The sequence below is a fragment of the Syngnathus floridae genome, chromosome 14, assembly GCF_059516105.1.
Source record: "Syngnathus floridae isolate MCC-2025c chromosome 14, RoL_Sflo_1.0, whole genome shotgun sequence".
NCBI lineage: Eukaryota > Metazoa > Chordata > Actinopteri > Syngnathiformes > Syngnathidae > Syngnathus > Syngnathus floridae.
The window spans coordinates 13,052,037-13,077,265 of NC_142426.1; the positions used below are offsets into that span (position 1 = coordinate 13,052,037).

General features: G+C 41.9%; 4 protein-coding genes and 1 long non-coding RNA gene across 8 annotated transcripts in view; 3 read left to right on the top strand and 2 right to left on the bottom strand.

The window, feature by feature from the left end:
• On the top strand, nucleotides 1-7,742 carry LOC148387875 (cysteine/serine-rich nuclear protein 1-like). 3 transcript variants are annotated; one of them, XM_088397399.1, is made up of 6 exons: nucleotides 1-128; nucleotides 2,052-2,237; nucleotides 4,499-4,702; nucleotides 5,491-5,753; nucleotides 5,887-6,186; nucleotides 6,347-7,742. In XM_088397399.1, the coding sequence occupies exons 3-6, from the start codon at nucleotides 4,528-4,530 to the stop codon at nucleotides 7,274-7,276; spliced, it is 1,668 nt and encodes a 555-aa protein (XP_088253525.1). In that variant the 5' UTR covers nucleotides 1-128; nucleotides 2,052-2,237; nucleotides 4,499-4,527; the 3' UTR covers nucleotides 7,277-7,742. The 3 variants fall into 3 exon arrangements, with proteins under 3 accessions (XP_088253525.1, XP_088253524.1, XP_088253526.1); XM_088397398.1 differs by lacking the exon at nucleotides 1-128 and having other exon boundaries at nucleotides 1,843-2,237; XM_088397400.1 differs by lacking the exons at nucleotides 1-128; nucleotides 2,052-2,237 and having other exon boundaries at nucleotides 4,555-4,702; nucleotides 5,495-5,753.
• On the bottom strand, nucleotides 5,136-10,086 carry LOC148387876 (uncharacterized). The gene is made up of 3 exons (XR_015862849.1): nucleotides 8,821-10,086; nucleotides 8,116-8,406; nucleotides 5,136-6,039 (listed from the first exon to the last, which is right to left on the bottom strand). It is a non-coding gene; the product is annotated as an uncharacterized LOC148387876 (long non-coding RNA).
• LOC148387877 (Golgi reassembly-stacking protein 1-like) lies at nucleotides 8,386-12,719 on the top strand. Its single transcript, XM_088397401.1, has 9 exons — nucleotides 8,386-8,560; nucleotides 8,835-8,915; nucleotides 8,983-9,186; nucleotides 9,268-9,354; nucleotides 9,428-9,558; nucleotides 9,705-9,840; nucleotides 9,953-10,052; nucleotides 10,135-10,278; nucleotides 11,063-12,719. Exons 1-9 carry the CDS (start codon nucleotides 8,498-8,500, stop codon nucleotides 11,425-11,427), a joined length of 1,311 nt encoding a protein of 436 aa, XP_088253527.1. The 5' UTR covers nucleotides 8,386-8,497; the 3' UTR covers nucleotides 11,428-12,719.
• LOC148387878 (WD repeat-containing protein 48) lies at nucleotides 12,351-20,053 on the bottom strand. Of its 2 annotated transcripts, none has more exons than XM_088397397.1 (18): nucleotides 19,909-20,053; nucleotides 19,097-19,237; nucleotides 18,934-19,009; nucleotides 18,626-18,838; nucleotides 18,438-18,526; nucleotides 18,271-18,372; nucleotides 17,779-18,003; nucleotides 17,111-17,185; nucleotides 16,811-16,913; nucleotides 16,633-16,730; nucleotides 16,448-16,555; nucleotides 16,085-16,181; nucleotides 15,912-16,007; nucleotides 15,650-15,755; nucleotides 15,432-15,519; nucleotides 15,067-15,143; nucleotides 14,790-14,982; nucleotides 12,351-14,590 (listed from the first exon to the last, which is right to left on the bottom strand). In XM_088397397.1, exons 1-18 carry the CDS (start codon nucleotides 19,954-19,956, stop codon nucleotides 14,495-14,497), a joined length of 2,031 nt encoding a protein of 676 aa, XP_088253523.1. In that variant the 5' UTR covers nucleotides 19,957-20,053; the 3' UTR covers nucleotides 12,351-14,494. The 2 variants fall into 2 exon arrangements, with proteins under 2 accessions (XP_088253523.1, XP_088253522.1); XM_088397396.1 differs by having other exon boundaries at nucleotides 18,934-19,012.
• The window catches only part of LOC148387879 (sodium channel protein type 2 subunit alpha-like), a 27,564-nt gene continuing 16,715 nt past the window's right edge, over nucleotides 14,381-25,229 (top strand). The window contains exons 1-8 of the mRNA XM_088397402.1: nucleotides 14,381-15,034; nucleotides 15,945-16,028; nucleotides 16,097-16,306; nucleotides 16,538-16,675; nucleotides 17,785-17,835; nucleotides 17,905-20,033; nucleotides 23,503-23,809; nucleotides 24,703-24,820. Coding sequence (XP_088253528.1) covers nucleotides 23,543-23,809; nucleotides 24,703-24,820 — 385 coding nt within the window. The 5' untranslated portion in view covers nucleotides 14,381-15,034; nucleotides 15,945-16,028; nucleotides 16,097-16,306; ... (2 more) ...; nucleotides 17,905-20,033; nucleotides 23,503-23,542. The remainder of the gene's footprint in view (nucleotides 15,035-15,944; nucleotides 16,029-16,096; nucleotides 16,307-16,537; nucleotides 16,676-17,784; nucleotides 17,836-17,904; nucleotides 20,034-23,502; nucleotides 23,810-24,702; nucleotides 24,821-25,229) is intronic.

Here is a 25,229-nt window from a genome sequence, read left to right on the forward strand (position 1 = left end):
CTGCAGCTTGGCTTGACTTGCTTTCAATCGGAGTGACGGATGATGCTTTGGAATGAAACAATCGCCAATGCTCCCCTTTTACACAACAAATGGCACCACTAGAAATGTCCTCGTGAAACTTCCTGGAGGTAAGTAGATAAAAGAATCAATGTTCATGAATTAACATTGCACTTTTAACTTTGAGACACTGCATTTATCACAGGTTATGCATTCCCGGTGAGCAAAAAAACAGTAAATAATAAAGATTGAAAAGTCTTTTTTTGAATGACACTATGATGTCACAAGAGTCACACAAGCCCAAGCAATCATGGATGGCACTTCTAGTGAATGAACCCTTCAGCTCAGTTTTTTTTGCAAATTCGGAAAACTAAAAGTAACATTTCATGGTACTATACTAGTAATCCCAGTGATTATAAACTCAAGAAGGACTATGTGGCGTACGTCGTGTCAGTCCTCTTCAGAATATGACTGTCCATGTGGGCCATTGGTAGTGGTGCCTGACTGAGTCTGAAATGGGGCCACGAGAGCTTGCTCGCAGCAACCTGAGAGGCCCCCCGCCACAATGTAGGCTAACTTAAAGTTACATAACGTGAGGAACTGAAAGCACACCGATACCAAGACAAGTTGCTTTGGGTTAAGATCATCTAAGGTCACTGTTCCGATGGGAGCTATTGGTTGATGATAACATTGTGGAAAATAGTCGGCCTATCAAAAAGGCAAACCTGACGCAACGTTGCCTTTGTGTGCATTTAACCCGTGAACGGGATTCAAATCTGGAACAAAATGAACAGAAATCCGGTTGAAAATTTGGGTCAGTTATACATGCTCTCGTTTCATTTCCCTGTTATGTTTGGACAGTCATTACAGCAAACACAGATTCAAGCCATGGGTTTAAATATCACATTAGTTTTGTGTCATGGGTGACTCAGCACCACTTTTGTTTTAATGAACCTCCCCACTGAATTTCAACATAGTTCCTTTGCCACAAAATGGTGCTACAGCACAAAAATAACAATTGGATAAGTTTCTCAGTACATATCGGAAAAAATAAGATAAAAATAAAAAAGGGTGAGTTGCAAATATACAAAAAAATACTTTTGAAAACACAAAAACGGATGACTTAGTTGCGCTTTGAGTGAAAATGTCCTCCCCCCCGCCTCATCTAAAGTGGGTCAGGCACTCAGCACAGATATGGTTTTCTCGGCCATTTCATTTGAGCCAGCAGGTGTTAGTGCTGTTTTTGAGTTTGAATCAACAAATCATGTACGGTGTCAACATGGAGTCAAAAGCTCAAGCTTAAGGGTGTTTTGTCTTTCTGTTCATCTGTCTTTCCATCTGTTAATCTGCCACGCACTCTGAGCAATGAGCTTCATTTTGTTCCCAGTCAGGGACAGCGAGCAGCCAGTGATTATCTTTAAAGCAGGGCCTGGAATGTTAATCCTGTCTCGATTTGACCGTCTAATCAGTCATATATGAAAAACACTAGAAATCATAGTTGGAACGCTTTCGGAGCAAACGTTCATACGTGCATGGCTTGGGCTATAAATTACACTAATATCGGGTTGAGAAGAAATATACATAGTAACAGGAACATTGAATATTTTTTGTTACATTCGCTTTTACGTAACAACAGTTGCATGAAATTACCAAAAAGTACAATATCTGCAAGAAACTATCAAAAGCACCACAAGCTATTGATTTAAAGTTTATTTAGCTTCCGTGACGTCACTGCAAGGGCAGAACGCGACTGGAGTCGAAGAGGAGCGATCCTAATCACGAGCTCGACTCGTGCTGCAAGATAGATCCCACTAAACGACTCTTGGTTTCGTTTGTCACGACAGCCAGTTGCTTTGAAGCTTGTAACAAATGAATGTAGTTGTGATGTGTTGTTCTGGTTTACAACCTAATATATTTCTTCAACTTTTACAACTGCCGTGATAGCATTTTATTTAGTCAGAGTATCGTTATATCGTAATTATTAGCCATGGTACGGGTTATGTTGCATCCCGCGGCTGTTATTCTCTTGCTGTCACGTGTGTAATCTTTGGAAGGGAGAAGTCCTGAGGCGTTCACGCTGGCTGCCTGTGCCTGTGCCTGTGCCTGTGCCTGCGCCTGCTACTACAGTTGAAACACTAGCTTAACACACCGACGAGAGGCGCAGCTGGCTGCCAGAGACCGTCAACTCTGTCACAAATCCACATTTTCACCTCCGTCGTTATGCTGCCTCTGAAGTCGTGGTGAGTAAAGTGATTAAACTGGCACTGTATTTTTAACTGCCTGAATTTTGCTTTCGGCATGGTATTTTTTAATTATTACGTCAGTATTATCCACAGTAAGTACTGTACACTTTTTGGTTATTGCTCAACTGATAAACATTGAAAGCCCCAGAGCGGCATCATTATTTTTGGATGGGCGACTCTCTTCAAAGGCACAAGTTTTGAAAGGCGGCGTGTAGTTTTCTATATAAGAAAGCTGCTGTCATTGCAACTGACATGTCTCTGCAAGGGGTGAAAGGGTCAGCCACGTAATGACTGTAATTATCAGCTCTCGGGAAATGACTCCTCCAGTCAAAACGCACACTGTTCCTGTAAGTGTGACATATGTTGGTGCACCGATCTGATGCACGTTTAATAACTACCCTCATCACCATCAACTCAAGTGTGGCTGGCTGGCTGTCCCCCAGCTTGCTTGTGCTTGGACCTTTAAATAATAGATGGCTTCTCAGTGGAGGGAGAGAGAGAGAGACTACAGGAGCTTTCTGACGTAAGATATTCTACTAAATACATTACATGTGATGGGAACGAAGCAGTGAGCCATTAGAACTACTGTGGCATCTGGATACTGTCAGAGGGGTGCTTCTTGTTCTTTTTTACGCATTTGTTGATTGAGACACACACACACACACGTACACGCACACATGCACTGAATGGCTCTTTTAATTGAGGATGGTGGAAAAAAGCAAGCCGTCAGTTTAGATCATCCAGAAGGAGTGCTGCTGTATATTTTTACACGCTGTATTTTATGGTTAGAGGAGGATCTGACTTTAATCTTACTGAATCTTGAACATTTGTTTTCATACCACGCCTACGATAAAAGCTGGAATTGTAATGATTAACTGACTTGCTGATCAACGGCAATTAGTGACTAAGTCAGCACATGTATTGAGAGTCGTTGCATTTTTTTTTCTCATATTTCCCGTTTCTTCTCTTTCACTATGCGTTTCTACAAAGATTTGCATTGAAACTGTTTGTTGTTGTTTGACCACTTGCAATCAGTCACATACTGTACTTCCTTTCTTGGCTTACAGCCAAGCCATCATGCATGCCTTTCATGCTTTTTTCAAACGTTAACTTTCTACACATTGCTTGCGTAATAAACAGTGACAGCTATATGCTCTGAAAAGCCCAGATATGGTTGCAACCTGCAACGTTTGAATAAATCTTCCTTTATCCACGTCCCCTTAAATGCAGCTTCTTAACCTCCAAGCAGTCTCTTTTTTTCCCTGACTGACTTCACCAAAAACATGAGGAATCACTGGAATGTTAATTACCCTGCTGGAAGAAGAAAAGGAGCTGTTAAATGTTTTCCTTCAAACTGACTTAAATCAAGTGCTCAGCTGTTCAGTGAGCAAAATTCAGTTCAAGAGTCAATATGAAGGGCAAGTGCCATTGATATGCAATTAGTTTAAGCAAACAAGTTGCTTCAAACCGGCTCGGCCAGCACAGATGCAGCAGCTCTTTTGTTAAAACAACACCTTGCGTTTGAACTTTAAGAGAATGCTACACAGTACTGTGCATAATGAAGTCCTTTGTTTCTTATTTTCCCAGAAGTCACACAAAACTGAACCAAATACTGTTATTTTATTGATTAATGCATTTGTTTTAGGGGTAGAATTCAATGATGTAGCCAATTTTAGCGCAATGAGATGTTTAAAAGGTGGAGTGTCTATCTTGTCTATCTTCTTTTCTACCTACTTCACTATTGTGACCCATAAGCATAACCACGGGGGAACTTGATAATTGCTTCCCTAATTGGGCAGGTTTTTATGACAGATTGACTTGGCGGCGTTACACTTTAATGATAATTTGTTCTATTAATTAGAGCCGTTTCCTTCTTCTGTGTGTCAAATGACTCCAGGGAAAGGGTCATTAAAAAGCACAAAGCTAGTGGTTTGACATGCAAAATCCAAAAGAAGTGCTCGCTTCACATATGAGTGCCCCAAATGTTTGTATTTATTTATTTATTTTTTAATCATGAGCTGTCATGTTTTTTTTTTTGTTGCTTTGCTGAATTTATACGGCTGTGTCATTGCTCAAGTGAAGTGACAAAAAGGAGAGCAGTCACACTGGTGCTACTGTTTATTGACTGAGTCAAACGGTCAAATACAAATAAAAATGCTAATTAGCAGGCAATTCAATTGATTGGGTTTGAAATTTCTGTTCTTGCGTGTTACCTGGTGCATGTTTTGAACTTGATTTTTTTTTTTTGGCCCATGTAGACTGTAACTCAACCACCACAGCCAAAACAATGGCAGGTGTCCTGAAGCGGAAGTTTGCAGCGCTTGAGGAAAACCCCAGCTACTCTTCCTCTTCCTCCTCACCACCGTCGTTTTCACCCGCATCTTCAGAGTGGGAGTCCGACGGTGAGAGCGGGACGGCAGATTTGACACTTCACAGCCCCTCGGCGCCCGCCGGCTTACCCAGTGAGTATCCGAGCCGTCTGAAGCCCCTTCCCATTCATGTTTTCTAGGAGTGTGTCCCTTATCGCACGACAGCAGCCATATTATGACTTACTGATATGAAAATGCTAAGCTTAGGGCTGTTTTTGATCATGTCAGTACCAGAACTGTTCGCCCGTGCTGTCTGTGCAGGAGATCATTTGTTTGAGCAATCGGGTGTCATGGAATGGACTCAATTGTTTTGTATCAGTCAGTTAGCATGATGCCGTTTGTGAGTCACGGTGCAAACAGGCTGAGTGCAGAGCATGCTTTTTGGACATGCCTGAGATGAGATTAGCTTAGTCAGCTGGCTTCACTTGTTTACTGAGCGGTGGGAATTCTCAACCCTCAATTATGTGTGAAGGTCAGAAAAGCTTTTTGAAAGCAAACTGTTAAACGAGGCAATTAGTGGCGCATGACCTCACTGACAAAAGATTTCCATCACGCGCTCTTTGATTTTCCTTTTCATCACAAAGATCTTTAGATGAAACACCCAAAGTTTGAAGACAAGTGGATCAATTCTGAAGTCGGAGTTTGACCTGTAGAAAAGGCCAAAAGTGTTGCCAAATTCCAAATGCTGAACATTACATAATAGAAAGAGAAATGTCAATATAGCTTTAAAAAATGTTGTAAGATAATATCATAGCAGTACATTTTTAGATGACCAGAATCCTTTTTTTTGATCAACGTATGAATCATTTGGGGATTTAATTTTTTGAAAGAAGCAAACTAACGCTTGTACATCTTTTCCTTTCTCTTTCTCGCTCTCTCAGTCAGGTCCATCATGAAAAAGCCACAGCTGGTCAAGAGGCGGTGTCGTGTGCGCTTTGACCAAGTTGCTGTTTTCAGTTTCCCTCGCTGCCAGGGCTTCACCAGCGTGCCCAGTCACGGTGGTGCCACTTTGGGCATGATGCGGCGCCACAGCACCTTCCACAAGTACACGATAGCGGAGCACGCGTCGGACCAAAAGCGCCGGCGTAGGCAAAGGCACCTGCTCACATTAGAAGAGGAGAGAAATGATGCATCCAAACAAAATGTGAGTGCACTGCCCACCTTGGATACTAATATACATTGTCTTAATAATAATAATGATAATAATTATAATTTTATATTTTTTATAATAATAATAGTAATGAAGAATCAGTTCACTTAGACTGCTTTTATTATAGCTGACCACCAATGCGGCCGCCGTTGAGCAGAAGGAAGCGGGTCAACTCGCAGTCCACCAAGTTGCAGCCGACGACGTCCACATCAGCGAGGCCGAGCTGGACAATGGAGGCTCCCTGCCGTTGTATTCGTCCAGGCAGCGGCAGGCTCTCCTCCTAGCCTCAGGGGTGAAGCGCATAGACAAGGGAGAGAAGAAGCAGCTTCATTCTCTGCGCTTGTCCAGGGAAGCATGTGGATGTGACTGCCAAGGCTTTTGTGAGCCCGAGACATGTGCCTGCAGCTTGGCAGGCATCAAGTGTCAGGTAAGACCCACAGACATACAACAAAAAACAAACACAAAATAAGATCAAAATGAGGTGACAATCAACTGAAAGTAAAGCGAGCAATTGATGTTAGACAGTATGGCAGAGTCCACCGGAGACAAGAGTCATATTTTGGCGGCGTGATCTCTCTCACCCTCAGGTGGACCGCTTCAGCTTCCCTTGTGGCTGCACTAAGGATGGTTGCGGAAACACCGAGGGACACGTCGAGTTTGACTCCAAACGTGTGCGGACGCATTACATCCACACCATCATGCGACTCAATTTAGAGCGGCGACTGCAAGATGAAACAAGTCGGGAGGAGCGGTCGATACGCTCGGAAGAGCTTGAGAGTCAGACTCTTCCTGTGAACAATGAATCATTCAAGAGGCGCCCTTTTGGTTTTTCCTTGGAAGACGACGATCTCGCTCTCACGATTCCCACCAGTCCTACGTTTCATTTTCTCCCGGAGCGAGCAGTAGTGGAAGAGAGCAGCTGCAGTAGCGACATGACTGAATCGTCCAGCTCTTCTTCCGATTGCGACGGCGGGCCGCTTCCTGCCAATGGCGAAGGCGTGCCTTGTAGCCTCAGCGATTCTGACAATAATAATGACTCCATGTGTCACCAAATGAGACTTATGGCAGCACCGCTGAACCTGGGGAGCAGCAATTGTAACTCCAACAGGACAGCTGACCGAATGGGACAACTTTCAGCCAACTCGGTCGCAGTGACCGATTATCTCGATGAAAATGCAAACCAAGCCAGAGACCCCCCCGTTGACAACGAGGATTCCCTCGAAGACTATCCAAATACTCCCTCCCCTACCCTGGACTATTCATCCAGCTACTTGGACCCGAGTCTCTCGTCCGAGTCGGACCTGGAGTTTTTTGACAGCGACTATCCCTCTGGACCTCTTCACAGCTCATTCAAAGAGCACAGACACACAGACAGCTTTCAGCACCTCCAGCTGATCAGCTCCGTTTATTTGCCACAGTGTGACTCAAGCACTTACCTCCTGGAGTCTCTGATTGGCGTGACGGAGCCCAGCCCAGCCCAGAGCAGCCTTGTGAATCAAATGGACATTTTTGATTAGACACTAAGCTGTGTTTGAGAAGAAGAATTTAGAGTTTAGGTTTTTTTCCCCACCCCTGATATTAACGTTTTTTCTTTTTTATTACTGCTATTGTTTTTCAGTGGAGTCAATACAGTTCTATTTGTAATGCTGAATTTCTATTTCATGAACTTTTATGCCCACTTTGATTTGTTATTTCCTTCCCATGGATACCATTGCGACTAAAAGACAGAATTTTTGATATGGAAATTAGACGATATGTGTATGAACCACTTGGAGCATGAGCACCTATCTCAAAATATAAACAGATTATTACAATTATTTTGCTAATTGGCAAAACAACCCACTTTATATATGAAGCTATTGGAAAAACTGTTTGTGTCAAATAGCTTAGTCATTATCAGGACTGGTAATGAGTTGTGATTACATGCCTTGCAATATATTTATGTACTGTAGTAATAAATGGAGCTATTTATTTAGTAAATCATCCAATCCGATGTGGTCATTCCATTACAGAACATAAAAAGAGTCTTTATTTCAGGGAACAAAAATAGTCAGGCACTAAATTATTTCAGAGATTTCTTTTCCAGGGTTGCAGCTGAACTGGAGGCTTTCTGAACCGTCTGACTGAGGGTACGCTAAAATAAACACCTTTCCATTGTGTGGCGATGGCAATTCCGGTCCTCGAGGGTTAGGCTTCCTGCATGTTTTCTATGTCTCCCTGATTGAATCGGGTGTGTTGCAACAGGGAGACATGGAAAACAGCAGCACACCAGAGTTGCCTACTCATGGTGTAGGAAATTGAGAGCACAAAGAAAACCTGCAAAATCCACAGCGAGGTTGGAGGCACATGTACTCACAGGTATCAGTGAAGAACACTGAGTTAAGAAAAGCTTGGAGGAACGTAGGTTTTGTTCATAATATGGGGCAAATGGCAGAGAAAACAAGACAGGAGAGAGATGGCTGGCGATAGACTGCACTAACATTTAGTGTTAACGTCACGTTGGCGAGGACGCCACACACACAAAAAAAAACTTGCGGTGAGAAGATCAGCCTGAAGAGGGCAGCAATTCACGAAAGATGAGTTTTGATTGAAGACACGATAAAGAGCGTTCGATAGGTCGATGGCATCTGTACTCGATTACTTTTGTCTGCAGGCAATATGGCCGCGGACGGTCAAATGTGAGCATTTTACGTGTCATATTTTCTCTTTATTTTAGTTTTTTGAAGTCTCCTGACGAGATGGGTTTGACCCAAAGTTCGGATGTATCCGACGGTGGAACGTATGGCTATCACGTCCACGGTGTAAGTTTTGATTGACGCACTTATTCTGCTTTGAGTTACTTCGGGTCGGCAGCCAGAAGCGCAGCTTATCCGTGCTAACAGCTAACTAAGTAGTTGTACCGGTCGAACATGTCGAGGTGGCACTTCTGGACGCATTGCCATTGCAAATTACAGACGAAAGATACACATTGTAAAGTGAATATTGTGTTCTTGGTGTCAGTATTTGCAATAGAGTTGCTATATTTCACTTGATTTTCATTATTATTATGATTCAAACGAACCTGGGTTGTGGCAGGTGCAGCCGAATTCTCCTGCGGAGAAATGTGGACTGCAACCATTCTTTGACTTCATTTTGTCTCTGGATCACAAAAGACTTGTAAGTACAGCCATAGATGGAGCAGACATAAATAGAACGCCTTTGACTTGTCATTGCTATGTATCAGAATGTAGAAAACGACATGTTGAAGGAGGTCCTGAAAGCCAATATGGAAAAAGCGGTGAGCATGGAAGTGTACAGCACCAAGAGTATGATGATTCGTGAGTTGGAGGTAACGCCGAGCAACATGTGGGGAGGACAAGGCTTGCTGGGGGCAAGTGTTCGCTTCTGCAGCTTCCAAGGAGCCAATGAGAATGTTTGGCATGTTCTGGTGAGGATGACTGTGATTCACTTCAAATGATTCATGTAGTCCCTCCTTTAAGAAAGGTCAGTCACATTTGTTTTCCCCAAGGATGTGGAAGCCAGTTCACCTGCTGCGCTGGCAGGCCTCCATTCCCACACTGACTACATCGTTGGAGCAGATCAATTGTTGCAAGATGTACGTTATTAGCCAATATGAGCGTAACAAGATGGCTGAACTCCAGTTATTCATCGAACCTACTGAATTCTAGTCAGAAGACTTCTTCTCGCTGATTGAGGCCCATGAGGGGAAGCAAGTGAAGCTGCTGGTGTACAGCGCACTCACGGACGACTGCCGAGAGGTTGTGGTCACACCCAATGGTGCATGGGGAGGCGAGGGAAGGTATGGAGCACGCAGGAAATACAAAGGAGAATAGGGGAGCAGCCTTGTATTTTCTTGTCGGCTCTTTGAAAGCAACGTTCATTTTTTTTTTTCAAAAGCACTGGTTCATAACTGATTTTGTTGCTTTTACTGATTCATACTTTTAGTTTAGGTTGTGGCATTGGCTATGGTTACCTGCATAGAATCCCTGTTCATCCTGACATATCAACACCCAAGACCCCTGGGCCCCCTGCTCCGGAGGAGAAGCCACCTCCAGAAGTGCCTAACCACGGCTTCACAGAGGTACGGTACACAACCAGCAAGAAAAGGAGCACCTCTGCCATGCTTGTTTTACTCATGGCCAATATTGAGTCATGCTGCCATGGCCGTTAAATAGAACCTATAAATGTGATAGGCACCCTTGATGGCACCTTCAAGCCCAAGTGAGGATGTGTTAGACTTGAGTCAGCTCACCCTCCAAAGTACTTCTCTTCCTCCTCCTGTCATGGATCCTGGTGAGTTGAGTAGAAACACCTGGTTGGACTTCTGTCAGACACAGTGATGTTTTGTTTTTCTTTCTCCTAATTGTTTTTACAGGCTTGTCTGACTCTGGAGTGGCTGCCTTGAGCCCCGTACCTGCTGAATTGTCGGAGAAGCTGGATGTGTCCGTGTCGTCTGTCGACATGAACGACACCTCCCTTGCGCTGAACGATGAGAAAGTGGAGGACATCTCCGGTGTTGGTGAGTTGGGATGAAGCAAACTGTCATTTTTGGGGTCCTTCACTCACTTGCACAGTATAGAATTGAAAAAGGCGGCAGATCCTTCCATATCCTATAACCGCAAACGGCTTTATTCAATTCTCAAAAATGCCACAACATTGATACATACCGTATGTAGGCTAGTAGGAAACTAGCGAGCTACACGTATAGCTCCAGAGTAGACGTGACCGGGAAATAAAAGAAAGAAAAGGGTGACGCAACAAGATGTCATCAACAATAGCCCACTGCCCCCTACTCACCGGAAGAAACCTCTGCAGTGCATGAGCAGCTGTAGGTCCTATGTTAAGAGCCAAATCGACTGCCTTTAAGGTAAAAGCGGCATCAAATGCATTTCTTTTGTCCCCCATAATGAGGCTTTGTGTATACATAAAAGCTTCCTTTCCTCAGTAATGTCCGCCTTGATCTTGTTCTGTCTCCTTTGTCTCAATTATACGGCACTATTTGCCTGGCGGATGGACATGCGATCAACACACCGCTCTTCTCCCCAGTGACCGTGTCACATATCCCTCCGCCCAGCAAAGCGATGGCGCACAACAGCGGTCCACAGCCTTTTTACGAGTTTACAAGTGATCAAGTCATCACAAAAATCACGAAAAATCCATAGATACGCCGCACCGGACGACAAGCCACAGGGTTCAAAACTTGAGCAAAAAGTAGCGGCTTGTAGTCCGGAAATTACGGTACTATAATTACTAAACTTATGTATGTAACTGAGACTTATACTATTTCATTTCTTGTTCTGCAGAGGCACTGGATGGAAGTGAAATGCATTGTTTCAAAGAGATCACCCACCACGAGCAAAATCCCCCCACCTCCGTGAATCTCGCATCTGATTTCGGCGTTTCAGCGGAAGAGCCATCGTACCTCAAGTCCACTCACATTGGTGACACCTTCTGCGAGTCCAGTCATAGCCACAGTCCACCGCTCGGAGCGCTGTCTCCCTGCGCAGACTCACTGGACCCAGACGATGAACAACATCCCTGTCCACCTGCTACTGATGTGCTCCCAGGTGAGTCCCAAATAGATGACTCACCCACTCAGGAAACTGAAGATCAGTCCAAAGATGAGACTCGCGTTCATCAATGTGAGCACGGGGACACTGAGAATTAACCGCAAGTATGACTGAGACCGCACTGGAGCGAGCACAAAGCAAAAAAAAAAAAAGCCAGTGACAATCACTTTCATTTTTGTTTTTAAAGACTGGCATTATAACTCTGTACAGTCCTCATCATTGAGTAGACATGTAACAGAACTGTTAGAAAACAAATCAAATTTTTCTACGGCAAACTATATACAAATGATGAATTATAAATAAATGTAACACATGCGATTTTAAAATTAATTTGAGCGGATGCTGCTAAACCCTTACTAGCCAATTTGGTCGGTGACACATGAGGCAATTTCGTCAATCTTAGTACTTATGCCTAATTAATTCGTGAAATAAGAATGTACTAGAACACTGGATATGACATATTGTCAAACTGGGCCAAATCAAACATTTAAAAAACACAGGAATTCAACTACTTAGTCCGATCGTCAAATTTTTGAAAATTTCTGTACTATTCACTGAGAAATGGGGGGGGGGGGTCATGTTGAGCATTGTAAGTACAAATTCCACTTTCAATGAAGATAGAAAAGGTCATGTAACAGTTTTGTAAACATGGCCCTGTCCCAGGTTTTTTATTTTTTCTGTTGCAAGCATAAAATGCAAAATGAGTCAATATTTGAAAAAAATCGTTTGAATGTCGTAGATCTCGGCTTTGTTATTTTCAATGTTTTCTTTGCAATGACCTATAGTTTGAAAGAGCTCCGCAAATTTAGGCTTTGTGCAAGGCAGAGGGATTGATCCAAAAAGGTACAATAATCTGTTCGTTGTTCATGTATGTGAGATCAATAAGTTACTGCTGGTTTTTGTAATATTTTTCCAAAAATGGATTCTGACATCCTAAATGTTGTAGTTGACACTTTCAAAGACAGAAATCCCATCAAATCCATCACAACAGTGCAAAACAATACTTGATGAAATGACAGGCTGACTTTTGGAATAATTATATTTATTAAGCAGCTTGTGCTGTTGATGTAGTTCACTTGTGGCTTTTTAAGAGCTCATTTTTAACACGTTTTAACCCAGGCTCTTGTTTTACAATTGGTGAAGCTAGTTGTAGTCACCTCGTCGGCTTGAGGCCACCAACTGCAGTGTAGTGATCTATGCAACAATAGACAACTTTACTTGATGAACAAAGCAATAGAATATAGGTAACGTTTGTAGATGTCTTTATAGTCATGGTGCTGTTGAGTCATGTTTTTTGTTTGTATTTCTGGGAGGGGGTGTCTAAACAGTTGCTTAAGTATTTTTGCAGATATTGTATCAATGAAGTGTATATATAAAGTATGGAAACAAACATAGACCCTTATTCATGTTTCAAACTGCCACACAAAATGTCAAAACACATCCTTGCATGATCCCCAATGTGTCATTGTTAAACCATTCAAATTTATTTCTTTGGAAGCCTAAAATACAGGGTCCAGCAAAATGATCTGACACATCTGTAGGTTTAATAAATTCCACATACATTAAACCAAAAAGTTTAGTTTTTTTTTTTATTTTCAAAAAGTACATATAATGCCATTTTGTTTTGTTCCGTTTCACTTCCGAATAATGATATTTGTTTTTGTTTCAGTTGCTAACATGAATTGGACTGGTGAGCAACGCATTGTGGAAATGTTTTGTAACAGCAACACAACGAGCGTTCCGTTTGCGCTTCAGACTTAGTAGACATGATCCCGTACCTGGTCGAAACACCATCATTATGGCTTCCTAACTTCAGAGCCAGCGGATCAGCATTGAAACGAAAATCGACCGGCCGACCTCGCACCGCCAGAACTCCAGAAAATGCGGCAGCGGTAAGACCAAAATAACATTATTCGAACACGAAACAAAACGGCATTATAAGTTTTATTTCTTTAATTTATTTGCATTTTATTAATCCTACAAATGCGTCAGATCATTTTGTCGGAACCCTGTATAAATATTTCACAAATGATTACAACAATGTAATGTAGTGTTACAGTTCATCACCTAATTGGGGTAACCATTCTGATTTGGCCAACAAGACCTCACTTGACATGTTCACGTTGGTCTTTGTGGCTAAATGAATATCTTCCAAGTTTACATACAATAAAAAGGTCTGTTCTGCTTGGCGATACCAAAAATGTTTTTACCGCTTTGTGTGTTTTGGTAAAGACAAATCATATACTATATTTCATTGCGCTATTTAAATAAACTATACAATAGGAACAGCTCTCACTTTGACCAAGGTCATTGCTGATTGCCCAAGCATATAGTGAGATTTAATATTTATATGTGTATATATAATTTCAAATTTCTAAGATGATTTAGACAACTACAAACATTCTTTAAAGAGTAAACTGCAATTTCCAGGTTGTAGTGGATACAACAAATGCCATTTGTTAAATGTTAAATTACAGCCATGAATGTGCTCTAAAGAATTGAAAAAATAACAGTTGGTATTAAGTAAACTGTACAACAGAATTGATGATGTCCTCCAACCGCCTCCCTGCAAAACCTCATTTAAATCCAAAATATTTTACACAAGGTTAACATGAAAACATTCCGCTCACCGAGAACAGCTAAAAGAGACAAAGACAAGTGTGATGATGTTCAAGCTTTCTTGCAATTACACCTGGAGGTTACGTTCGAGTGAGGATGGGCGACTTGACGCTTCCAGAAAGCGTGGGTGGGCGTTCCGAAACGGAGAAACTGTTGACACCGTGGAGTGTTTGTAGAACAAGGACAGGTCTGGAATGTACTATAACATTCTGCGCACGTGCGTATACACACACGCATTCACTCAAACAAACATGTACAGCAGTTTATAATAAACATAGCAGTCAAAGATGTAAAATAAAAAACAAAAAGGTTTTAGTCCTGCAGAGTAAAATTGAGTTCAGTCTTCAAACCGTATTAAAAAAAAACAAAAAAAAAAACAATCCATCTTGTCTCTTGGCTGCTCCAGCCTGGTATGTTCCCTATGACACATGTGGATAGCACAAACTGAACGGACTTCAGGATACTACATGTTGGATGAGTGGCGATTGGCAAATGACAAAAAAGAAAAAAAAAAAAAAAAAGTTTTTGCTCTTCCAAATCTAACTTTCACGTGGACTTCTGCCTATAGTGAAGCGTCAAGTCCCCGCCACTTTTCCAGATAAAATGTTTAACTGTTCGCAGGTCCATGTTAGGATCCAGAACCTTGTGAGGGGAAGAGAGGGAGAACAGGTTTTAGGGCAATACTTCTAAAGGTTTTGACACCAAGTACCACCATAAATAATACTAACTCGTCGTTCTATTGCCGTTAAAATTGTTCTTCAATATAGGAAATGAGAAATGTGTTAGATGTTCTCCGCATGACGATGTCCTAAAAGGATAAGGACGGGTCATTCAAATGTACCTGCTCTTGACACATGAGTTCTATCTTCTCCTCAGCTAGCATGGCCATGTCCTCCTCCTTTTCTTGCTCCCCGGGCTTATCGTTGGCAGAGGAACTGGTGGTCTGAGACTCGTTGTCCAGATTGATGATCTTCTCGTACACGTGTTCCATCACCTTCCTCACCTGCAGCATGTCACTGGCTGAAAGACGGTCCCTGTGTTGCACCAAGGGGCAAATGGATTCAATGAGGACAACGCCTTTGTGAAGTAAGAAAAAGTGGCAATAAGGAACAACTAACTTCTTCAGAGTTTTTGCACCAGACGATGAATGAGGCTGGAGGTAGAATGGGATTTTGTTGAATTTGGGCATATTTTTCTGGTAAAAAGAAAAAGGAAAACATGCAAGTGGAACGCTGTTAAAAACAAAGTATAGACAAACCTATTGCATGAACTATTGAACTTCTTCAATTTGCACTTCTGTTGAATTCATATTCTGTTAATGTGACACGTTGACAGGTAAGAGCTCTCTGAACAAGGCAATCCAGTCCAACCAGTTTCTGTTTTTATTGTCAAATAATTGAAGGAACAATTGCATGTATTTAAAAATCAAACAAATGTCAATGACTTTCCAGGCGAAAAAAGTGAAGATGCGCGTACGACTCACATCTACCGTGATGTCAATGACCCATTGAGGAACGGTCTCGTTCAGCAGCATCGACTCGGTCTCTCCGCCTGAATCTCGACAAAGCAACCTGCAGCGCAATCACACCACCAATGAAGTGTGCTCCTTTTTACGCTGTCTGCACTCGTTATCCAACTTTTGAAGTACTTTTAAAATCATTTCTCGGTACCTTACGACACTTGCGAGATACACAACGTTACCTGAAAAGAGTTCTGCCGCCTGCTTCCCCGAAGATGACCGGCGTATGTGGCGGCACCTGAAAGTATCCGTTTCCTTTCTGGATACGATTCTCCTGCTCTCCATTCACTGTAGACATGTTTATTCAACACATCGCGTCATTCGGTCAATCTACCGAGCCACTTCAATGCAAAATAATACCAAAAGCAACCGAGCATTTGGGACGTAAAAAGCAAAGAAAGTGTACGTCAAATGTGGACCGTCGATGTTGTCAGACTGTCTCACCATGGTTCACTTCATTCTCTTCCTCATCGACAGAATTGATGCGAGTTCTGGGCCAGAACTCCAGCAGAGCCTGAAGCAGCAATCCACCCAAGTTTACTGCAGAGACAAAAGAATAAGGTAAGTCATTCAGTTTGCAATGAGTGTAGCAAAAATGATCTTAGCAGGTTTCCTACATTTTGGGTCAGATCCGTCAGAGCTTGAGAAACCTGCATCCTTGGCAGACACCCAGGCAGCGAAGCAGTCACTTTCGTCCAGTGTGATGGTGAGCATCTGTTCAGCAGCACAGCGGAGAGGAGAGGAGAGGAGAGGAGAGGAGAGGAGAGGAGATGCCGTTTTTAGACCATTGCCTTAGAGCGCTGATTCTCAACTGATGCTTCGGGACACATTAATTATGGGTGAGTTGGCGTTTCATTTTTGGAGACATTTGTACTTTTGGTGAAGGGTATGTTTGGAGGACTGCCATTCAATGTATAATATTGTACTGTTTGTGTGGCATCATAGTGAGACGAGTTTCCACTTAGAAGAATGCGACTCACCCCAGTTTTCAAATCAACTGAGAACCAGTTTGGCACATAAACCATCTTGAAGCGCTTCTTGATCTCCTCATCAAACTCCACTTTGCCCAGGTCTTCCCCCTTGCAAGCCTGAAGATCACGCAAGGGCTCCATTGACTGATTTGAGGATGGTTTTGTTGAGCATACTCTACTGCTGTCATTTTTACCTTCAAGACATCCCAGAAAGCCACGTTGTTGTTGGTGTCTTTGGTAAGTATGTGCCTCTTGTCATTCAGAATGTGACACTGTATGATACTTGCCCCTCCTGCAAAGGCAATTGAGACGTTTCCACATTGAACTGGGAAAAAGAGGCTGAGGTAGTGTGACTGACATAAACAGGTTTACCTTTGATGACTTGCTCGGACTGTGTGCACAGTGGCATTAAAGGGGTGCTGCAGTCGTTATCGTACTCCCCTGATGATCGGAAGTTGTGCATTCCCTTGAGAGACTGTGGAGATGGGCATATTCAGCAAAGCGACACTGTACCATAGCGTGCAAAATGAACAACCGCATTATTCAAAAATGTCTCCGTATGACAAACACAGAATATTTCTTAGCGCCCAAAACAAGTTGACATGAATTTAACTACACTGTATTGTCGAGTCTTTCTGTTCATAGGTAGGGCCTTGCATTATGCATGCCTACCCATTTATTAACAGATGACTTGGTGGTGGAGACCCAGATAGCAGGAGGTGGGTCGGCAGATCTGTCCAGTTCCATCTGTGCGAGGGAAATAGAGGGCTAAGTTTGAATGCAAGTGCAGTGCAGATACAAGATTTACAACAGTTCTGTTCCTATACTGCAGTGACAAATTGAATTGAATCTAATTCTACATCAGGTCACCTTTGAGACCATGCACAATTTTTCTCAAATGGCCTGACGCATCAAAGAATGCGCCAATTGAATTTAGAAATTAATTATGTGGAGGGCTTTTTATGACGTGCGGTTAACTTTTTATGCACATTTCCAATACTCGTTAGTAGCTTACAACCACTCTTATGAACATTGGGGAGTTCTGTGCTACTTAGTTTTTTTTCATACTTTTGCAAGTCTAATTTTGGAGTTACACATTAAGTGCAGTCATAACAAGCTTGAAGTGATCACGCTGTGACTCTTATTTGGAGAATGCAAACGCCAAGGCGTACTTTGAAATGTTCTCATAAGTTTAGTGTATTTTAATACAATGCTGAGCATAAGTTTGCATCATTGGGTCTTTTTTTTTTTTTTAATATCAAAACAAACAATAGATGATGCATTTATTGTTTTGTTGCGGGACACTACTAACTATTATTCTTATTTGAGTGTATTCTTACTTTCAGCACCGGGGCCTTCTCTTCACAAATGAGAACACGGATGTCTGGGTTGCGCAGGTCAGTACAATAAATCTTCTTGTCTCGACCTCCAGAATAGACATGCGTAAAAGCCTCATTGACCTGCAGGGCCCAAACGCCTTCGTCGTGCACACGGTACGTGGCAATGCATCGCTGCTGACCCAGGGACCACAGACGAATTGTGCCATCTGAACTGCCGGACAGGCACTGCAGGGCGGCAAAGCAGAATAGTAAAAAAAAATGAAACGTTTCAAAATTATGAATCAATTGGGAAGGGAAAAAAAAAAAGGACAAAAGAAAAGTTAGAACATTTTGTAAATTTGAAAAGTTATTCAATAAACACGCTGAAGAGTTAGTTTGCTTTTCTTCACCAATATTTTCTCTTTCAATGAAAATTCATACTGTTTGCGAAATCAATATCAGCCCTAGAAAAACAAAAAAATCTGAGCTATAATTTTTAACAGGGGAACTCACTTGAGTACCATCCCGATTCAACAGCAGCGACTTAACGTTATCTGTGTGACCTTTCAGCTTCATCAGTTTTGCGCATGTTCGTGGATCCCACACTCTCAGCACCTGGGAAACAGCAAGGCATTAAGATCATTCGACAATTGGTGTGAAAGAGGTAAGGGAAACCTCACCTTTTCTGTGGATCCAGACACGATCACTGTGCCCATCTGGTTCATAGCCAGACTGTAGATAGAATCCTTGTTCCCGCTGAGTGACGAAGCTGTTTTATACGAAAAAAATGTACAATGTTAGTTGAAGTTACAACGCACTAACCAAACGGTAACAGGCATCAAAACGGGACAGCGATAACGCAACTTACTTGTTACAGTGTTGTTGGAAGCAGTGAGTGCTGTAAGAGTATTGACATCCCAGAGAAATATCTGCCGGTCAAGCCCTGCAGATGCCACCAGCTCCTTGTCCTTAGCATAGGCTAAGGCTTTCACATAGTCTTTGTGTGTTCGTAACGTCGACATACAGAACCCTTTATGTGCATTCCACACCTTGACTGTTGTATCCGAGGAAGCCGATATCACTGAAAACATGTGATCACCGGATCAGTCCATATCCGGCACTTGTAAATTTAGCTTCTTGAAGTCCAAAGTATTAAGACGTTGATGATCAACTTACATGTTTTCCCATTGCAACAAAGAACTATGTCATTGACCCAGTCTGTATGATGCTCCATTGAAGCAATATACGGGTCCTGCTACAATGACAGGACAAATGAATGCACACCTTCATCTGGAGTTTGGCATAGTCATGCATGACACAGCATAATGACAATCAATACCTTATGCTGGTAAACACTCCATATACGGATGATTGAGTCTCTTCCAGCTGTGAAGAGTCGGTTTAACGCAGGGTCAAGTTGAAGAGCATTCACCCCATTTCTGTTGTACTTCTCCACCTCATCTCTAATGACGTAGGATACCTGAAGCGGAAGGGGGGGCTCAGGTAAGCGCTGAGGTCAGGCTGCTAGGGCCGTGACCTCTGATTCCCACGACACTTCTCTTGAAGATGCTCTAAATGTTTTGACGTTACAATTTGTATCCCTACCGCTCCGGTCGTATGCAAGGGGGAATTGCGGCGTATTGGAACGTCTTGTACGATGAGGAATAAGCGCAAATCATCATGTACGAACCGATACCGATTGAGGTTCCGTTGCATACTTTCACTTAATAATCATATCGATGGGAGACACTTAATGTACATCGAGCCACCTACTACCATTCTCCCAGCAATTAGACCGAGCCCACCAAGAGTGACGCAAAGCTATTGAAAATAACGAAAGTAATGCAGCTGAGACATCACGGAAAAGAGTTGGCAAGAGCGGTAGTGTGATGTGCAGACATCCGACACGTACTTGATGGGGAAAATGCAGGCTAAAGTGCCTTTTTGACGCCGACGATAGCACAAAATGCTCTACACTAAGCTAAGCTAGCTAAATTAGCCGGCTCGACTTTGAAGAGTCCTAACAGTAACGATGCTCTTAAATAATTCTTATTAATGGTAGTCTATTATCCGCGAAAGACTCGTTTAAAATGACCGCCATGCAATAGCTGCGGCCAAGGGCTTGTAGATCAAACAACTACTCGAATTTACCTGTACTTTTCTCCGCCCAGCAGCATTTTGCCTGTGATGCGTGGCCATCTTGCATGTTGACAGTCAATTCATGTGATGTTACATCCGGGACACAAAAAGAAAACACGTGCCGCAGAGGTCTATGGGTAAGAAGAATATGTTGACCACTCCGCCCATTCACGCTGCCCACCCGGTATTTTATGTAAACAACGAGTTCAATTCTAAAAACATGCAAAAGTTGCTTCATTTGGTTTAGAAATACACGACCCATTCAGATAAATTATTGATATTTCCTACCTTTCGGTTCGTTCTCTTCTATACCACATATATATTTATGCATGTGGCCCTCATTGAAAAAAGGTTTGGACGCCCCTGATAGATGCCTGCATTGTCCACTAGAGGACGCCCTAGGGCAGCTCTGAAAATAATCATGGTGCAATCCGTATTGACGCTTGTCGATCGGTTTTGCTCAGTCACCCACCCTCAACGCATTTGGCTGTCTGAGTGTGGATCTGAGTCTGACACAACAGGGCAACAAATGAGGCTCCCAAGTGAATGCCGGAGAGTGCAATGTGTGTATTCTAGGCCCCTTCCGCTGTCAGTTCTTATGATGGACCTTGAATCGCAGCCTATGACTTGACGGCGACCCTGCCTATAGATGCAATAATCCTGTGTGTCCAGCAGCATCCCTCCTCCCTTCCTCCCACGTTCAAATGCATCATACAGTGGCGCATCCTCACCGCGCCGTGTGGAAAGACAAACTTCTGTGATGACTTCTTTGGAAGTAGCAGTAGACTGGAAGGGGAATTGAAAACATGGGCATTACGCACGAGGCCGGCCGGCTTCAATATGTCCATCATAAGGTGATTAGTACGTTGGCAGTGTAGAAGTTACTTTTGACCGCCAACCCGTGGATTGCACACGCACTCCTCTGTCCTGTTTTCTGGAGTTTTGGTCGGCATGAAGCGGAATAAGCCGTTAAAAAAAAAGAAATGATGGATTTTTCACGGAGGGTTTGGCTGATGCCTCTTCTGAAAACGTCACAATTTGACTCTGTAAATGATGCTTTAAATCTCAGAGTTTCATTGGTAAGTAAAATGCTGATTCGTTCCCTTTGTCTACTTTCATTGTGACTGTGTAAAATGTCATTTACAATAATAGTAATAATAATAATAAACACATTATTACTTTCTTTCAGGGAATACACAGCAAAATGTACTTTTTTATTAACATGTACATAGGCTATTAGCGATATGCATTTATAACCTGATTCCTAATCGTGGTAAATTACTTAATGAATCAATTAATTTATATATTTTCAAATTTAGTTTTAATTTGATGAGTAAATTGTTGTTCGGGAGCGTGTGATGATGCAGCCTACTGTGACTAGTGTGCACCATGTTTCATGGCATGGGCCATGTTCTTACGTATTGCCTCAGTGATAACTCGATCAAGACTGGTCTTGAGCTTGCTTTGTTCATAATGTACTCATGTTGGTCTTTCAACTATTTGTCTTTCTGTTCTTGTGACTCGTGATGATTATGCAGGTCTTTACTCTCTGTAAGCACATACTGCAATTACATTGAAAGGTTTTTGATGAAGAAGTAGGTCATCGGTTGGTATAGTCAGAAGGATGTGTACATTTGAGCGGGATCATCAATTTGAATGCAAGTTCTGCTCAAGAGTTAGCCACAATGATATCATTTTGATCCGAATGCGCTTTTTAAATGTATTGCAGGACAGCAAATGCTTTCTAGTTTAAAATCACAGTAACAAAACAAAAAATAAAATGTGTACAAGCACGACTGGCACACACGCTTACGCACAATCATCCGAATAAGTAGTCCAACTCTGTAAACAGATATAGTATATACCACAAGCCCCTTGAGCGCTTATAAAACATTATTTTCTTTTTCTATTTAACTATTATTTCCTGAACAAAAAGTAAGAACATGATGAGGTTGGATCGTTCGACCAAAGGAATTTTGTAAGGGAACAAAAGTAAAAAAATAAGAAATACTTTTGTGATCTGTAAACTAGGAAACAAAAAGAAGCCACTACTAAAAAGCAAAGTACGGATTTTCGGATGAATCAAACGAGATGATAAATATGTCTTGCAAGCGGCTCTGTATCATCTCACGACTTTGAAGTCCTTTGCAATTATTCCGCTGTAAAATATTATGATGTATCTTTATTAAACAGGAGATCATTTGATAGAAGCAAATACTTAAATACAAAATCAATGAATATAAAACCCAACCGTATCATCATTTGTTTTTGGGGGGGTTTTCTAAAAAAAGTGCAGAATGCTACTTAACAGGAATGTATGTTTGTGCAAGCGTCAAGGGTTTGGCTCGACTTTGAATCCAATTATCATGATTATTTGGAATGATGATGAGCATAACACAGCTGTCCGATATGGGAATTTAATTTCGTTCATGTTTCGCCCCGTGATGTTTAATACTTTATCACCCACATATAAGCTGGCATGCAATTTGAATCAGTTCGCCTTGACAAATAGCCTCCCTTTGCTTTTTAATGTAATATCCTATGGTGCCGTTTCAGAATGTAGTATATAACAAATGACATTCCATAGAGGACACAGTCACATGCAAGAATTTACACATGACAAAGTTTGAACCCGTTAATCGTCGATGTGATGCTACAAGTGGAACTTGACCTATTTATCAGGATAGGAAATGTGAAAGCACTGGATTCAACGTGAGCGATGCTGATCTGAGATCAACCTGGGCCAAAATAAGCAGCTCAAGAGAAAGCAGATACACTAGCGTCTGGCTGATGTATGAAGGGATCAATGCATTTCAGGACAGAGAGTGATGGAAAAGTGTTGCTATTTATATTAGAAGTAGGAAGTGGTGGTGGCTGCTTGTCCCTGTGTCCTCCCTCTAAGCATTCCATGTCCCGCGCATCCCTTTCCCATCCTGGAGCTGTCCTTTTAGTTGCACTCCATTTGGGCCATTTCATGCCATTGTTCTGCTGTTTTGGTTTTGCTCAATTCCCTCGTTTCCCACTGTCGCAAACATTTTCATCTTCCACTGCTTTTCCGATACTGAACTTGCCATTGACCTGTCACATTTGACCGCTGAGACCCTCCAGCCCTCAAAAAATGCTGCTAATAAATAGCAAACAAATCTACAGTATTGTGATCCAAAGCAGAATATCTTCCATTTACAGATTACGTTTTGCGACAGAGTTGCTGTTGCAGAAATAATGATATTGTATTACATTGTATGAGCACAGATATCCATGCCAGCTTTCCTGAAAATCCATCAAATACTTTGTATGAGATTTTATCAAGAGTTTAATCTCATCCTACTCTTGATGCTAAGTCCAGTTTGGTAAATTCGGGTGAGTACCGATGACAGCTGGATTCCACTGCTGATCAAATATTTATAACAAAGTTTCAAGATCAGTACAAAAAAAACATACAGGGACAAAACTATAGGTAGACTTTAGCAATATAATATACCCAAAGCATTATTTGTATCAAAAACACCATTTTTTTGAGAGTTTGTTTTTTAACATGTCATCTTTCGAATATTATTTCAGCTCTTGTACTCTCTTCTCATTTGACTGCCTCCTTTCCATCTTTAGCTGTAAGTAAATTCTAGTACAGAAGAATCAGGATGAAAAGATGGCAGCCATGCTGTTACCAACGGGTCCTGATGGCTTGCGGCTGTTTACTCGTGATTCCTTGGCTGCCTTGGAGCAGCGGATTGCAGAGGAGCAGGTCAAGAATGCCAAGGTTTGCAAAGAGGCCCACAAGAACGTGGACTCATCCAAACCCAGGGTCGACCTGGAGGCAGGCAAGCAGCTGCCGCGCATCTTCGGGGACATCCCTTCAGAACTTGTTGGGGTGCCACTGGAAGACATTGACCCCTTTTATTTCAAGAACAAGAGGGTGAGTACAGCAGCCAATTTAGATCTTTTCATTTTTGTAGTCAAATCTAACGAGAGTCTAATGATGTCCGTTGACGTCCAAAAATGTTGCTAATTGATCATTTATGTTGCATCAATATCCACACTGTCTAAAGATTTTGAGTTGGCTTCTGGAAGAACAAAAAAAGTCAACTTCTTAAAGTTCGAGGGCATTGGCGTACGTAAGTGAGAAGATTGTAGAGGAATTATTAAAACCAACAAGAAAGAAACATGACCAGATCAACCCGAACTAGACTGGCTGTTTGGGAGTTGTTCTGTATTTCCCAATTGCCACTCGGCCCCCGATATGAACCGCAGTATATTTAGAAAGCCATGGAATGACAAAAAATGAACCTTTTTTTTTTTCCCCCATGTCATGTTTTCCCAGAGTACAATCAGTTTTACAAATAAGGTCTATCAACTTCCGGGAATGTATGGTATCATGCAGATAATGAATGTAGAATTAGTCATAATAATAATAACAAGTAACAAGTCATGAACTTTCTCTGGGAAGTATTTTACAGATGTTTCATCAAAAAGTGCCTGCATCTCATTCTAAAAGGATTTTGGATTTCGACTTGCTTTTGTTGGCAGATCTAAGCCATTAACGGGCTGCTAATGGATTATCCACAGATGACAAAATATTTAAATAAATGCCACATCTGTTGTGGAAAGGCTTCAGGCTTTGTTTGCTTTGGAGTTGCTGCCATTATACGATCCATTGATGTTGCTGTTTGGTTTTCTGTTTTTGTTATGATGCGTTCTTGTTGCTTAGGGTAGATGTTTTAGATGGTAGATTGAACTCAACTTATTTTTTAACGGCATACAGATCACAAACATGATAATAATAATCATTTGTGTCTTTTCTCCCCCCAGACGTTTATCGTACTCAACAAAGGGATGGCAATCTTCAGATTCAGCGCCACGTCTGCTCTTTACATATTGAGCCCATTCCACTTCATCAGATCGATCGCCATCAAAGTTTTAGTCCATTCATATCCTTTTAGTGTGGTGGGAAAATATTTGATTTCAAAACTATGATCGTATCTAAAATGACACAACACAGTGGCTACTCTAAGAATGATGTACTACATAGAATAGTAAATTGATATAAATAACACTATCCGAAAAACAGGCAATATAGAATGTTATGAGGCTGAATGTTCTGTTTATTACCGTGAATAAGCCAATTCCTAATCATTCTGTCCTGTGAATGTTGGTGATTGTTCCACCCCCCCAAGTTACATTTTTGATACAGCTTTGTAATAGTCCTCTGGCATCACAAACCTAATCCCCTCTGAGATCCCTTTTTTAATCTCTGATATGGGGAAAAAAAAGAGCAAGATTTTTGCATCATGACAGCTGCCTATTATTTATCAGGCAGAAAAAGGAACTTTGTGTCA

Excerpts from the sequence above, each read along its gene's own strand:
- LOC148387875 (XM_088397399.1), top strand. The coding sequence starts at position 4,528 with ATGGCAGGTGTCCTGAAGCGGAAGTTTGCAGCGCTTGAGGAAAACCCC. Across the intron at positions 4,703-5,490 it reads GGCGCCCGCCGGCTTACCCA|TCAGGTCCATCATGAAAAAG; the intron begins GTGAGTATCCGA and ends TCGCTCTCTCAG. Across the intron at positions 6,187-6,346 it reads TGGCAGGCATCAAGTGTCAG|GTGGACCGCTTCAGCTTCCC; the intron begins GTAAGACCCACA and ends TCTCACCCTCAG.
- LOC148387877 (XM_088397401.1), top strand. The coding sequence starts at position 8,498 with ATGGGTTTGACCCAAAGTTCGGATGTATCCGACGGTGGAACGTATGGC. Across the intron at positions 8,561-8,834 it reads ATGGCTATCACGTCCACGGT|GTGCAGCCGAATTCTCCTGC; the intron begins GTAAGTTTTGAT and ends GGGTTGTGGCAG. Across the intron at positions 9,559-9,704 it reads GCATGGGGAGGCGAGGGAAG|TTTAGGTTGTGGCATTGGCT; the intron begins GTATGGAGCACG and ends TCATACTTTTAG.
- LOC148387878 (XM_088397396.1), bottom strand. The coding sequence starts at position 19,956 with ATGGCCACGCATCACAGGCAAAATGCTGCTGGGCGGAGAAAAGTACAG. Across the intron at positions 18,373-18,437 it reads TGTCTGGATCCACAGAAAAG|GTGCTGAGAGTGTGGGATCC; the intron begins GTGAGGTTTCCC and ends GCTGTTTCCCAG. Across the intron at positions 16,008-16,084 it reads TGACGGATCTGACCCAAAAT|TAAACTTGGGTGGATTGCTG; the intron begins GTAGGAAACCTG and ends TTGTCTCTGCAG.